Below are 15,371 nucleotides of genomic sequence, written 5' to 3'. Positions count from 1 at the left end.
AATAATAATAATAATAATTACTATTATTACTTTAGATCGCCCCGTGGCAACCCTTTCTGCTTCATCTTCAACCGTTTCTTCTTACACATCTAGCCGACCTGCCCGTCAGGAAGGTGATGAATCCCACCAGACGCCTACGTTACGGGCACCTCCACAACCTCACCGACCATTGAGAAGTGTGCCGTCCTACACGGCTATTTACAATGACCAATCGATCATTCAACAACGCTCCAACCGACCCAGACTTAAGCTGGCTGATTTCCAAATCTTGCGCACCCTCGGAACAGGTTCCTTTGGGCGTGTACATCTCGTACAATCCAAGGTCAATGCACGGTACTATGCCATCAAGGTCCTCAAGAAGACCGAGGTTGTACGACTGAAGCAGGTTGAACACACCAACAACGAAAAGCATATCCTGGAGGCAGTAGCCCACCCGTTCCTGGTCAACATGTGGGGAACCTTCCAAGACGATGCAAACCTTTATATGGTTATGGACTATGTACCTGGTGGAGAACTCTTTTCTGTACTTCGCCGATCGCAGGTACAAAAAAAAGGGCATATAGATGATGATTATTTGATCAAACGAATCTCAAAACCTAAAAAAAATGATTAGCGGTTCCCAGACCATGTCGCCAAATTCTACGCTGCCGAAGTTATGCTGGCCATCGAGTACATGCACTCAAAAGATATGATCTACCGCGATTTGAAGCCAGAGAACCTGCTATTGGATGCCCAAGGTCATATCAAAATAACCGATTTTGGATTTGCGAAATATGTTCCTGATATTACATGGACACTGTGTGGCACACCCGATTACCTTGGTAACCAAATAAGAATTAACTAATTAACTCTTTTCTTTTTTCTAAAAAAGAGAGAAAAAAAAAAGAAGAAAATGAAATTATATTTCCCCTTATTACTGCTATTATTGTAATTGTTATTCAACTCTAATTGATATTTCTATTATTTATATTATTTTTCTATTACAGCGCCAGAGATTATTCAATCTAAAGGTTACGGTAAAGCAGTGGACTGGTGGAGTCTTGGCATTCTTATCTTTGAAATGTTGGCAGGGTAAGTAAAGAGAGAGAGAGAGCGAGTTTGGAATCTATGATAGTAAAGAAAGAAAAAAGATGACCATTAGTATTATTTAATAAATGCTAACCAAAACGTACATTCACAATATCTTGTTATGGTATATTAGATATCCGCCTTTCTACGATGATGACCACTTAAAGTTGTATGAAAAGATCTTGGCAGGAAAGATTAAATGGCCACAATATTTTGATCCCAACGCAAAGGATCTTCTGAAGAGATTACTGATGTCCGACCTTTCGAAACGCTATGGTAATCTAAAGGGTGGAAGTGAAGATATCAAGCGACATCCCTGGTTCCAGGGTGTTGATTTTAACAGAATCCTGGCCCGTCAAATCAGGCCACCTTATGTGCCTCAAATCAGGGGCGATGGAGATGCCAGTCATTTCGACAAGTATCCGGAGACTCAAGAACAATATGGTATCACTGGAATTAGCGATCCCTACCGACATCTTTTCCCAGACTTTTAAAACCCAAAACAATAAGAGCAACAAACAAACAAACAAACAAACAAAAAAAATCAAGTATAAATAGTATAATAAATATTCTCTCATATATGTATGTAAGGAAGGAAGGAAGGGAGGAGCAGATACCAATTAAATGAATGAATGAATTATTATGATTCACTCACTTGCATACATCTTTGGCAGAAAGAAGAGTATGAACATTAATGTAATGAAGATTATAGAGGTATACATGGTTATTAATTGTTATTTATTTATTTATTTTTGTAAAGGAAAAAAAAAAGTATTAGTTACCGCTCTTGCTTGTTATTGATTATTTGAATACAAAGAAATAGTACATTATTGTGGGTGTATTAATATGTGGTTTGAATGGTTATGTTTGCTTCATAGTTAGATAGTTAGATAGACAAAGAAAGGATGATAGTAAAGTAAAGGATAGATATTTTTTGTAGGCAAACGAAAGAATTTAAAGAAGAAGAAGAAGAAGAAGAAGAGTAAAAGAGAGGGAGAGTTAGGCGCTTGCTTAAATTATAATAAAAATGAATCATACATAAAGAATGTTTTATACATATAATATGTATATAAAAGGAGGGAGGAGTAAAAGAAACAGGTTGGTGAAAATGTTAGCATAGTAAATGCTCTAGGCTCATGTCTTTATTCTCAGAAGAAAGTGATGCTGGCCGTAGTGTGATTTCTTTCTCTGGGGGGCTGTCTGTGATACTGCATGAGGTTAATGACGAGACAATTGGTGGTTCTGTTGCAGGAATGGACGGCTCTCCTCCGGCTTTGATAACATCGCTTGGCTTGAGTCCTTTGGTGACTGGTTCTGAAATGGGAGAGTGGAGTGGGGTGTGCGGTCGGATGCTAGTGCTGTGGAATAAGGGGCTGGTTGGTGTGTTTTCGGAGAATGGGGGTGGCAGAATTACAGGCACGGCTGGTATAGATGGAGACATTGAGGACGTTGAACTGACTGACCAGGCGTCTTCTTCAGCTGCCGCCGGCTGTTCTTGTGTTGATGAAAATTGGTGTGTGAAGGGCTGGATCTCTTTGGCCAGAAGAGGCTTATGTGTCTTGACATTTATGTGTTTCCCCTGAACTCGGTCCTGGTTTCCGTCAATAGTTTCCACAATATCCTTGAGATATGTGATGTAGTCGATTGCACTCTGAAGAATACTCATCTTGTGCAGCTGGTCCTGTTCTGCACAAGACGGAATTAATTCTTTGAGCTGGAGAATCTTGTCGTTGATCCGCTCTCTTCGTCGGCGCTCAATTGCGCTGTGAGAAACTTTGCGTGCCTGTTCTCGTTGATCTGCAGTCGTTGTTTTCGTTGCTGTTGGTGGTCTGCTTGTGGAAGTATTTGGTGTGGAGTTGTGGCGCATGGGATGAATTGGGACCATTGTTGGATGTAGCTGTGGTGAGAGTGAAAATGGGTGATAAAAATGGGGCTGAACAGAATATGATGCTTGTTGTTGTTGTTGTTGTTGTTGCTGTTGTTGTTGCTGTTGTTGGTGGTGGGTTTGATTGTCTGACTTTGGAAGGATCCTTTCAAAACGGGGAGAAGATAATGACATGGACCTATTTGATGGTTGTGGAGGTGGTAGTGGTGGAGAAGATGTTACTGATAGGTAGAATGGGTGCTGGTAGACTGGATAATAGGATGGCGATACGACTGACAAAATAGGTGGATAAGGCATGACAGGAGGAGACAGGGCAACCAAAGGAGTTGAAGCAATTGGTGTAGATCCTTTTGGGTCAGACAATGAATCAGACTTTGAGGCCCTTTGGTCAGATACTGATCCACCAGTGTGTTTTCTCTTCTTTGGGGTGGTTTGAATAGGGCTGGACATCAGAGACGAGAGAAAGAAGGAGAAAGAGAAAGGTGTGTTGATGCGTTTGCCTTGGAAACGGTACGATATCATTACTTTAAGGAACGTCAAATCCTGATTATTTACCAATCGCCTAGAACACGCCTCATTATCTGTGTCTCTGATTGGACTCTTTCCCCGTCACGTTGACCTTCCCTTGCTTCCAAGAGCAAATCATCGACGGCTTTGATCCATACGTGCCCTTCCTCTTTACCTTTCCCAGCAATCTCACACTTCCACCCTTCCTACACTTCCTACATTTATGCTTTTAGTGTAATGTTGATAACCAAAAAATACAAATAACAGCAAAAAATCAACACACCCCCAATAACCAACCAGCCAACCCAAAAGTATTCAATCAATTATTTAGTTCTCTTTTTTTTTTAACAATTTTGCAGATCATATATTTCTTTATTAAATCTTATACACGCACGCACATGCACTTTTTTTTCAAATATATATATATATTTATATAGAAAATTTTCTATCTAATAATTGATAGCATTTTATATATACTTTTTTGAAAATATTTAAAATTTTATTCATTCTTATTTTAAAATAAACTGTATAATTTATATATATAAAATATTTATTTTTATCTATATATAATTCATTTAATTCCCAAAATAGAAATTTGATTTTATTTCCTGGTAAACTAAATAGAACAAAAAATCATGGTTTCGAATTTTACAGTGTCAAGAAAAATAGTTTTATTGAATTTTTTTTATTAAGTAATAAATGAATCTTTTTTAGGTACACTTTAATCAGTAATCAAGGTTGCATACATTGTAGGCCTCGGTAAAAGAACGGAAGCCCACTAGTATTAGAGATGCCAGAAATGCAAAAGATAAAATCATCATATAAAAGTGTACCATAAAAAAAAATAAAGAAATAATAAATTAAAAAAAAAAAATCAAGGAAATATTTTTTGAAACAAAAAAACAGTTTATTGCTAAACTGAAAAAAAAATGAAAGAATGAGTGATAATCCATCAGACATCCAAGGAAGTGTTATTTGCTGACAATGAGAGGAGCTACTAGAGTTCAAGCCAACAGAATTGACTCTACTATTTTTCACCCACGACTAAGTCTCTTCCAGAGGAAACTGCGAACACGGGATTTCATCATCATATGGAATCAATCAATCTTTTTTCTTCCATATTTTTTAAATAAAAAAATCGACATGTGCAATGACGAAAAAACCGGAAGAAAAATATCGTTTTCGGTTGCAAAGTTCAAAAGTACGCGAATAATTTAACCAATCATCCAGTGTAATATTTGGATTCATATGATTAGATCTACAATTTCATAAAGTATATATGAGTATCGTGTTTCAAAAAAATGTATATTTCAATAAAGAATAGTAATTTTTGAATTTTTTTTTAAAATGGTCAGGAAAATATACTGGCAAGTATCAACTGCACTCAGCGAAGCACAGCGGGTTGTTTCACCATGGTCGATAAGATAAAATGAAGACATGTGTTTTTTCATCACACCAAAATAATATAGAAGAAAAGGGTATAATAAACTATTGGTGAAAGGATGCTTACCATTTACGAAGAACGTGCAAAAGACATTAGAGAAAGAACAAAAGAATTATTTTTTCCAAACCAACAATTGAGTGGCTTAAATACCTTTTGAAATTTTATTTTGAAAAAAAAAAATTTTGTTACTGTTCGTGACAGGCTTTCTCTGAGACTTCTTGAGATTCAGCACCAATACTGGATCGATGGCATTTAAAAAATAAAGCACATCAAACTTTAACGGTCACGAAATATTGGCTATCCTCTTAAAGCATATAACTATATATTCTTATTAAAAGAAGACCAGGTTTACTTTGATATTTTGATGTTCAAATAAGATCACTTAAAAACACACACGCAAAAAAAAAGTATGTGTATGTATGCAATACACGCTCATAAATCACTTAGATATTAACTTGATCCAAATATGTATGTAAGACATTATAAAATTCTAAGTACCATTTAACCTTTATTTATGTTTAATATCCTATGCCATATACTGCTCGCCAATATCATACAGAGCCTATTTTAATTCAGTTTTCAATACTTTCAGCATTTTGGAGAAATGGTTTCATGACCCTTTTTTATTATTATTATTAAAATGTATCAGATACTTCTGCCATTTCTTCTGCATATATATATATACATATTGAAATCGATGAAAGGAAGAAAACAATTATTGTGAAAAATGTAATAAAAAAGAAAATTATAGAATCCAAGGTAGACATAATTAGTTGTTATGGTAACCATAGAGTAAAGCTGCTTATCTTTAAAGTACCTAAAATATTGAATATGTACATACCCATCTTGATTCCGAATCAATAAAAATCATCCATCTTTGTCTTGTTCATTAAAGTATTTTTATACTATAAATATATATAATACGGAGAGAAAATACCAATAAGTTGTATTTCTTTATTTTTGTTAGCAATTGATCAATTGATTTATTATTATAGTAAGGGCGCCTAGAGCTGATGTCCTTCAAGAGACCATATATTTACTTATTTAATTATGTTCAAAAATGTACAAACTTCTAAACTCTTATGGAAATAAACAATAATGGAAACAGTGGATGGATTGAAATGATCTCCTGCTTCTAGAGAATCCTTCTAAAAATAATATATAAGCTAACAGTAATTACAGATCTATTCAGTGGATCCTATTCACTACTATACTACAACCAACGATATATATGTAACATCCTCGTGTATGACTTTGTAAGATCTTGTATGTGTATATAAAAAATAAAGTTTTTGGGAGCATGGATTTAAAGTACAATGTTGTCTATAGGATTCAAATAAGAAATCTGTCGATACCATTTTTAGAAGTACTGGTTAACATGTTGCCATGTGCTTCTTTCTTTTTGGTGTTCAATCAATTATCTATAATTATGGTTTAGTCTGTAGTGTATAATTACTGCTAGGTAGAGAACATTGTAGTGACTGGAAGATTAATGTGTGTGTATATATATATGACAGGAAATAAAGTAAAGAAAGACAACACCATTAACAACATGGCAATAAGACATCAGTCGACTAGGGTTTCCTTGCCACTTTTATCCCATCTCATCAAACACATGATTACACTTGAGATATATCACTAAAAGACGAAAATTAAAATGAATGTCACTCAAGAATTCTTTTTGTGTATATATGTTGTCTCACATACCATTTGGCTACGATCAAGAAACCGGATAATCACAAGGACAATATCCTGTCTTGGGGGGGAAGGATCAGAAAACCCGTATATCACCGGTCAAGCAAACCCAACAATGATCGGATTAAATCAACTTTTTTTAAGCAAGAAAGTAACTTTCTGTATCGTCATATTTGATTGTAAATATGTAATACTCCCCCCTTCGTGGATTATTACTTCTTTTTTTTCGACTGACAGTCTAGCTTACTAATCACCTACTGATTATACTCTATATATTAAACTTATATTATTATCAATCCTAGTAGAACACTACGAAAAAAAGGGGTCATTCAGAGGACACTTTCGAAAAACGCTTGTGGTCTTTTTCAAAACACTCTCTGAATCGCCCATTCTTTTCGTAGTGTAAGAGGCTTCTCAAGTGCGCTTCAGAGCCCAAAGTATGCGTAGACGTATCGGTCAAAGATGTGAATTGCTTATCCGTTCATTCATATGTAAAAAGAAATTACTTAGATTATACAATCAGCTCACTACAAATATACACATGCACACGGGCATATATATAATAATAATAATAATAATAAGATATATTATCTGCTTCGTCAGCAGAATGTTCCGGTAGAGCCGCAGGCTATAAATATTATCGTATGCTTCTGTGTCTTTGTTGTAACAATTGTAAAGGAAATCGCAGTCAACAATCTTAAACTATGGGGTAATTTTAAATAACAGACTTGTCGAGTGTACATATTGGTCCATTATTTTATTATGACTTACTTCTTTATGTTAATATAACTTATCCTCCAAAAGAAATTAAAAATAAACATCGATATAAATTAGACGCTGTCTAAACGCGCTCATTGGTTATATTTTGACAATAATAAGGATTCTATTAAAGGTTCTATCGGAAAGTATTTTCAAAGAATAGTTTATTTTATTTTACAAAATGTTTTGATATTTGATTTTTGATATATGTCTCTTGGTTACATAACGTAGAATTCACTGATTAATGTGAGCTTGGATATGACATGTTTGAGGCTTCTTTTTTTTCTTTAATATATACATAAATATATACACGCATTGATATTTATACAATTTTGGTTCAATATTGGTGCACTTGACTTGGATCTGCTTTCCTTGTTTCGCCTTGCCTTGTTGTTAAAATGCAATTTCAATTTTTCATTCAGTCTCTGCTAACACTTCCCATATCTCAATATTATCAAGCATAACATGATATTGGTCATTATTAAGATCTTTGTATTCGGATGTTGATTCAAGTCGGTAATCGTACTCCTTTACTGTGATGGGATGAATATATGTCATTTCGCTATAGTATTGTCCAATGCCAATCCAGTAGTCTGACCCTGCTGTAGTATTGTCAGGCAGATAGACTATCGCGTATCCAAAATCGGCCTCAATCCAACGAACGAGTGTAGAGACCAGTTTAGGTGGGAATGTGTCTCCTTTCAGTAGATGAATATTGTAAAACAAATCTGGATCGCTAGGTATCTGCCATCGCATGATTCCTACGGTGCCAGCTCTCCAGCTGGTATGAGGAAGAGGGTCAAAGACCTGGACAGAATGCTGTGTCGGGGCTGCTCCAATTGTGGCTGTAAAAATGAATATTAAAGCTATAATTGTAGTGATCTTCATGTGGTATTGATATAATGTAAAAAAAAAAAATAGAGAGAGAGAGATAGGAATAAGAGTGAAATGTGTATACATATATATAATATATATATACTTCAATAGATCTTTTCTTTCAAGACTATTTGACATCAGTAGTAGTGTGTACAGACTTTCTGGCTTAGCATAGATACACACACAAAAGGGTGGCTTAAATTTAACGTTTAGATCGCTTCTTGGTAAGTTATCTAGTTTTTGGTTTTGGTTTCGGCTTTTACTTTGGCTTAGCATAAACGATATAAGACGCAACTTAGAATGTAATACATGTTTTGACGATCGGTTGGACTAGATATGGCCGTGTGTCATAACTATTACAGAGCAAATATTTGTCATTTAAATATTTAAATATATATATATTAAAGTTATTATTTTGAGAGTAAAATGAATAAATAAATAAAAGAATGTCTTTACATTTATCCTGTTACTTTGAAGCTTTGTTACAACTTATATAAATGTTTATTGAGTCCAACATACAGAAAATACACCATTATAGCTTAAAGGCACAGCTCTATATAAATTACATGTATAAATTACAATTTCGGCTCTTATTATTACTATTACTGTTAGGTCTGAAATATTTGAGAAGCTTTGTCAAAGTATATCTAAATATAAATGAATGATGAAACGTTGGGCTGTATCTGATATGTTGACTCTAAAGTAAAAATTTAGTGAGCTAATTGAACCTAAAACAGAAGAAGAAAGAAAGAAGTTTTCTAGCCACAAAATAATACTATGAAATCATCAAGAACTTGAGTTCGACCTAAAAACATTATTTTTTCTTTTTATTTCATCCTTTCAATTTACACTAAGTGTGTAAAATTTAAAGCTAATGATAATGATAATGAAGGAGAAGGAGAAGAGACTTTTTATTTATCATGCCGTATGTGTTCCGTGCTATTTCTATAAGTCTAAATAGAACATTATAGCTATGTGTATCTATTCTAATTTATGTGGAAAGAGGCTTTTGGTGTATTTTGTTTTATTGATAATACCATGATGTACATTAAAACGAGCCTTGGACTAAAGAGTGAAGGTCCGATTTTTTTCTGCTTGTAGCTGTGGCTGTAAAACTATAAAACAAAGCTGTGTGTATTATTTCTCTCTGCTGTCAATTAACATTGTGGAAAAGGTGTGTTTTTAGAGGTATTTTTTTTTTTGCAAAAATCATCTTCCAAAGCCATATTTCTGTCTTTTTCCATAGTGTGACTACTTGACTTGATTTGACATGACTTTACCTGTCTTGAGTTAGTTTGGTTTTTTTATGCATCGTATTAGAGTTTCTAAAGACATGGTAGCTTTTATTTGAATTATCAGACAAAGCGTAAATCAGGTATATTTACAGCTACCCTTAGGATATTTTTTATGTATTAAAATAACGATATAAGAGATGTTTAAAGGACATAATTATTTCGATTTTTTTTTACAAAAATCTTTTAGGGTGGTGTTTTTGGCCATGCAACTCTTTTTTTATTATTGTAACGTATTTTGCTAATTATTCGGGCCAGACACTTTTCCTCTCGGGCACGACGTTTTTCTGGAGCGCTACGCTTATTGAATCTCCGCCTTTCACCATTTACCGGCCTCATAAAAAGTGACTTGTTGTCCGGCATCCAGCAATTTTATCTGGTCCCTAACCACCCTAAGTAGTTTATATGAGTAAAATCAATTTATCAAAATATAAATAATTTAATTTATGAATAGTACTTCTTCATTTAATATAATGGAATTTTTAGCTGTACTTAAGTAGTAAATATATTAATTTCTTGATTTTTTTATATGCAGTATATAGAAAATATATAATTTGTAAACGTCGTGCCCGAGAGGAAAAACGTCGGGCCCGAATAATAGTGATAATCAAATTTAATCCAAACTATGACTTTAATAAAAATCAATAGCTTCCGATGTGTGCCGTTGTGTGCCGTTGTGTGTCGATGTGTGCCGGCTTCAATAGAAGTTACTGGCGGTTATAATATAAGAAAACTGATTTATTTATTTTTCATAATTCGATAATAGAATAAGAAATCCTGTGCAGGCCCTCCTAGCCACACAATGATTTAGATAACCATAAATTTCCATACAATACTGAAATAAATATTGATCATTTTTATGCGCTGTCGTCTAAACCGATGCTCAGCTTGATTCGTACAGTTTCTTCGGGATGAACTATACTAATGCTGCTTTGTTCCTTGTTAAGAGTTTCATGTACACGAACTTGTTCTTTCAATTCAACTAGCAGGTACGCTAATAATTCAAATACTCATAGCCAATTATACCGCTCTTCATACTCGATTGGAATCCGCGCTGTTCGTACCACCTTGTAGAGATAGTTGGTAGATTCCTAGTCATAGCTTGTTTCTGTTAAGGTGATCGTCCTTTCAATAGCCTGCACACCAAAGATCTTAACCTGTCTCAATGTTTCAAAGCTTGCATCCGTATTTGCCATTGTGAATCCTTTCAGCATTGAAATAGTATTGATTATTTGTTTGGCGGTATCGCTGATAGTATGATCGATTTTTTCTTCATGTTGACCGCTAGATCCTTCCATTGACAATCTTTCTTTGCCTAGCCAGTCGAATCCGAGACCATCACAGAATCGCGCTGTGGGCTTTGTCCAGTTGTTCAGATTGATTCCTGCCAATGCATGCTGTTTGGTCTGAGATTCGCACCAGTTGAACTGCAAATAGCCAGTTTGGTTCGCAAATGATTGAAAAATATGTACTATGTGCCTAATCCAGTATGTTCGTTCCGAGTTGGTTTTCTGCTGCTTTTTCTGTGTGCAGTTGTCTGCAAATGTGGTAAGGATGAATTTGGATGCCTGGAGAAGTTGATATTCATGGCTTATATTCGCGATATCTTCGTTTGTCTGCGTCCATATCCAGCGCGGCAATGTACCTAGAGATTGTTCTAAAGTAGCCAGCAGGAGTGCTTGTACATTTGTGAAAGACTGGAGGGTATGTAATTCTCTCTTTTTTCGGTTTTCATTGGTAACCTCGTCACGCATTTTTTTGTTTAAACATTTGCTAGATGGCAAGTCAACTGTTACTATTGGTTCCAGGAATTTGAGACAATCTCTTGACAGCTTTGGAAGATGCTGCTCGTATATATTGTGTGTTGCAGAAAAATCAATCGATTTACCACTGTATGTTGCAATAGATACAAGTGTTGCGTTTGTATTACCGTCTTCTTCACTTTGATCGGAAACATGTTCATTATTTTGCTTCATGTGTACCTCCTGGATATGTGAATGCAGTGAATTGATCTCGGGAAAGTGGGAAAAGCATGCAGGACAACCATATTCTTTATTGATGTCTTGATTTTGACCATAACTAAACTTGTTGACATAGGTAATTGGCAGGGTATCGAAGCGCCTTTTCCCTCTGGAGATGGAAGGAACATGAATGTTATGAATGTTGGATAAATGGTTACGCAATCTTGTCGAATCAATCAACGGGCGCTGACAATAGCTGCAGCAGTACCTAAAGTGAACGATTTTACTTAACTGGTTGTTTGTTAAAAAAGAAAAAAAAACGAGAAAAAAATATCCAATCACCAATTTCTCACACATCGACACACATCGGAAGCTATGCATCTTTATTTTCTTTGTATGCATTTCCACGCCGGAGAAGAAGCTGGAAATATATTAAAAATAGTGTGCCATAATATATATATATATTAAATGAATAACTTACTGCCACACCGCGCTGACGTCTTCTTGAGGCAGTGTTTTTCTTTTCTACAGATTCGGCCGGTCTGCGAGATTCACGCACTTGGTTGGTGAAATGGTTTTTTACCATACCTTCAAGAACCCGTGTAGGTATTCCAGTAGAACAGGGCTGTCTCCGCAAGTATGCGCTCATAGCCGACGCAAGACCACGGTTATAGCTACTTGTGAAGTAGCTTGTCAGCACCCATTCTGGTTTTGCATCATTCGCAGCAATTTTTCTTGGATCAATGCTGGTAAAGTTTCGTGTCTTAACATAGTCCCTAATAAGGACCTACAAGAGCAGTGTCAGATGCTTTTACCATATATTTTTTTTAAAAAGACTTACTGATATTTCTGTGTGTCTCCTTCCAGAAACACTGTCTTCTTCCATCAAAGCTGAAAAACCACCAACGAGTTCAGTGCTTGATGTAGTATTACATCTGGAAGCAACATCGTGAATGACAGCCTGGCCAGCGAGGATGTTGGTCACAGTCTCCTGGAGGCAAGTCATGGTCTGGTTGGATAAAGTGATATCACCAGCCATGAGCAAAACCTGGTTTGCCAGACCTTTCAACTGGTTGTTCATTGTGCTCATCATCGAAATCAACGGATCCGACGTACTTTCGGTAGCCTGGCTATGAGTTGACATCATAGCAGTCGTTGCATTATCAGGTAGCATGAATTTGCTACTGTCCGGAGCAGTACTGCGTGCAATAACAGCATACAAAAAGTCGTTGGACGAATAGTCGGCAGGTGCAAAATTGTTCAATTTCTATACATGAAAAAACTTTAATATCCATTGGTATTATAGGTGTTATCTAATGGAAAAGGTATGTCTGCTAAAAAATAAAGATTGGACAAACCCAGTAAAAAACAAAGCACTCCGGCAGCAGTTGTGGAAACTTATCAATCGATGAGAACATCATACTGTGTCAAATATAAGAAAAATAAATCTTCATAAATTTCAATATTTTTTTAAAATAAATTCGACCTTTAAAGATCGAATAAAGTAATTACATATACAATAGACACTCCTGGCTATCCTATACCTTAATTTGAGAGCGAGAGAATAAGCTTAATTTTGAGGAAATATTTAATGGATTATAAAGCTTTAATATTCTAGACTTTGTATCTATTTGATCCTCTTAGCAATATTATTCTTGTGAAATTTTGTAGTACATATTTATTGAAGTTTTGTATCTTCTATATTTTAATTATTATTTTATCTTTGTTATTATATTTCTTTAACAGGGCTTATTTAACCAGTCTATACTTTTTTATTATGCAAAAAACAGTGTTTAGTAAGTCTCTTATGGTATTTCAAGTACGAAATAATAGAAAATAAAATATTTGATAATAGAGACGTATAGAAATACTTTGAGACTGTATATAAGTTTTTTATTCATAAATAAAAAGTGTCCCTTTTTATAAGAAAACACAATCTGCTCTTGTCATTACGTCTTAGTTTCTTAAGGTTTTCTTCCTTTACTATATTCGGTTATTAGAGTATATTTACTACTTAACTAGTGTCAGTGTTACAATTATGACATCAAGTCATAAATTGTATTTCTTTAGCTCTTAGCTATTATTTTCTCTTTTACACTAGAGCTTTAGGACTTCCTACTAAATTAGCTCCATATCGATCTGACACAGTTTACCCGGCAGTATGATATAATTATCTTAACAATCTTTAAGATATTATCTACAGTACTAACTGTAATAATTATTGGGCTGATTACTTAATCGTTTATATATATTCTATATGCTGCCAAGATGATAGCTACTACGCTATCTCAATATAAATATGTTTTTATATGTAATAAATCCAGCATCCGAGTGTCTAGATCACCATATCTCTTGTATGTTAATTGCTTTTATATTTATCTTAAATGTAATGTTAACCATAATATTTTGTAACAATAGTTCATATGGCAAGGATTATATTATTTTTATATCAGTAAGTTCTTTTTAAGATATATGCATATAATAATTATACTAAGATAATATTAGCTTATATGTATTCTATTGTCTAAAAATTATTTTCTCAATTTTTTTTATTACAAGCTTTAAAATCATATTATACTTTATATAAGCATTAGTATAATATCATAAACTAAGGATCAATTAGCAGTATATACTTAAAATCATTAATGGATTTGATAGTTTTATGAATAACTATTGTGGTATACACACCACAATTGAGTGAAATACAAACTCCACAATCCATAACGGATACTACAATTGCTAATGAACCTGGCAGGGTCACATCTCAGGAACGTAACACACACCAGGCACTCGTACACTTCACACTGCTTCAGTGATAACCAACCATTAACTAACGGAGATCTTAAATTAGGGAACCAAATGTCTATATAAACAGCTATGATCTTCTTTCTTAAATAAACAACACTCTCACAGTACCTATTGTTCCCTTTATGAAATTTATTCGTACACCTCAACTATTATATAATTACAATGTTTGTCAAAAAAAAGTTTTTTTAATTATCTAAAATAAACAAATCAAACCAATTTTCAATCAAATCAATATAAAAAAGACTTTTTTAAAATGTATGTTCTCTTACATATTATAAATCATAAAATATACTATATTATAGATTTTTATTATAAAACTAGAATTAAATATACAGTGAAAAATGAAGAAAATATATTGGTTAAAGAAGTATTTTTTTTTTTAGTATTTTATTGATCTGCTGCCACGCTCTGCGTGCAGCTTTTAAAATGCCATCAAAGTGGACTTAATTGAACAGATAAGAGATAGAGAGACAAGGGGGAGGAAATACGAAAATATAAGAAAAAAACGGAATGAAACAGGAGAGGAAATTAGACAGGAAATACTTAAGCTAGTGTACCGATGTGTTTTTCTATTACAGTGGACGCTTTTTGTGCCACAACGCCTGACAGAAAGGGTTGGTCATCAAAAACAAATTTCCAATGAGCACTCCAAATCGCTTTAGTAGTGACAGCGGAAAGGATAATCCAAAGGCCTTGATGGGAGGAACGTGGTGGGAAGCTGCCTCTGGTAAGGAGAAGGCAGATTTCAGCAAGGTTCCAGGCCAGGCAAAAGCGAGAGAGAATGACGTTCCACACCTGCCGTTTGATAGAACAGCCAAAGAAAAAGTGATACTGATCTTCAGTAGCATCTTGACAAAAGATGCAAGATGAGCTGGGGAAGCGTCGAGGTATAAATAGATTGAGACGTTTTCGGGTTGGCGTTCTATCCCAAAGCATTTTCCACCAGACTGTGCGACAGTGGTGGGGTATAGAGACAGACCAGAATTTACGCCATTGGACAGACGAATTTAGAGATGAGGGCACTTGCAGGCGAAGATGGCGTCGAAGAGATCCGGTGCTAGCTTTACCCAAACTAG

At 34.7% G+C, this 15,371-nt stretch overlaps 5 protein-coding genes across 5 annotated transcripts; 2 read left to right on the top strand and 3 right to left on the bottom strand.

Annotated features, from left to right (window-relative positions):
- Window positions 1-235: 235 nt before the first annotated feature.
- On the top strand, window positions 236-1,562 carry pkaC2 (protein kinase A catalytic subunit; the record flags this gene model as incomplete). The annotated part of the gene is made up of 4 exons (XM_018439787.1): window positions 236-541; window positions 614-821; window positions 987-1,071; window positions 1,202-1,562. Coding segments are annotated over 4 exons (960 nt in total), but the record flags the coding sequence as incomplete, so codon positions are not given.
- Window positions 1,563-2,179: 617 nt separating this feature from the next.
- Window positions 2,180-2,953, bottom strand: PHYBLDRAFT_167933 (helix-loop-helix DNA-binding domain-containing transcription factor; the record flags this gene model as incomplete). The annotated part of the gene is made up of 1 exon (XM_018435753.1): window positions 2,180-2,953. One exon carries the CDS (start codon window positions 2,951-2,953, stop codon window positions 2,180-2,182), a length of 774 nt encoding a protein of 257 aa, XP_018292564.1.
- Window positions 2,954-6,561: 3,608 nt separating this feature from the next.
- On the top strand, window positions 6,562-7,322 carry PHYBLDRAFT_167932 (hypothetical protein; the record flags this gene model as incomplete). The annotated part of the gene is made up of 3 exons (XM_018435752.1): window positions 6,562-6,750; window positions 7,001-7,090; window positions 7,182-7,322. 3 exons carry the CDS (start codon window positions 6,562-6,564, stop codon window positions 7,320-7,322), a joined length of 420 nt encoding a protein of 139 aa, XP_018292563.1.
- Window positions 7,323-7,772: 450 nt separating this feature from the next.
- On the bottom strand, window positions 7,773-9,546 carry PHYBLDRAFT_67556 (hypothetical protein; the record flags this gene model as incomplete). Its single annotated transcript, XM_018441814.1, has 4 exons — window positions 7,773-8,203; window positions 8,498-8,564; window positions 8,754-8,787; window positions 9,515-9,546. The coding sequence occupies 4 exons, from the start codon at window positions 9,544-9,546 to the stop codon at window positions 7,773-7,775; spliced, it is 564 nt and encodes a 187-aa protein (XP_018292562.1).
- An 837-nt stretch (window positions 9,547-10,383) lies between these two features.
- Window positions 10,384-12,661, bottom strand: PHYBLDRAFT_167930 (C2H2-type zinc finger transcription factor; the record flags this gene model as incomplete). The annotated part of the gene is made up of 5 exons (XM_018435751.1): window positions 10,384-10,520; window positions 10,553-10,634; window positions 10,684-11,778; window positions 11,969-12,274; window positions 12,329-12,661. 5 exons carry the CDS (start codon window positions 12,659-12,661, stop codon window positions 10,384-10,386), a joined length of 1,953 nt encoding a protein of 650 aa, XP_018292561.1.
- Window positions 12,662-15,371: the final 2,710 nt, after the last annotated feature.

This window comes from Phycomyces blakesleeanus, assembly GCF_001638985.1.
Source record: "Phycomyces blakesleeanus NRRL 1555(-) unplaced genomic scaffold PHYBLscaffold_9, whole genome shotgun sequence".
Taxonomy (NCBI): domain Eukaryota; kingdom Fungi; phylum Mucoromycota; class Mucoromycetes; order Mucorales; family Phycomycetaceae; genus Phycomyces; species Phycomyces blakesleeanus.
Note: the sequence above shows the minus strand (reverse complement) of the source record. Positions and strands in the feature narration are given on the sequence as shown.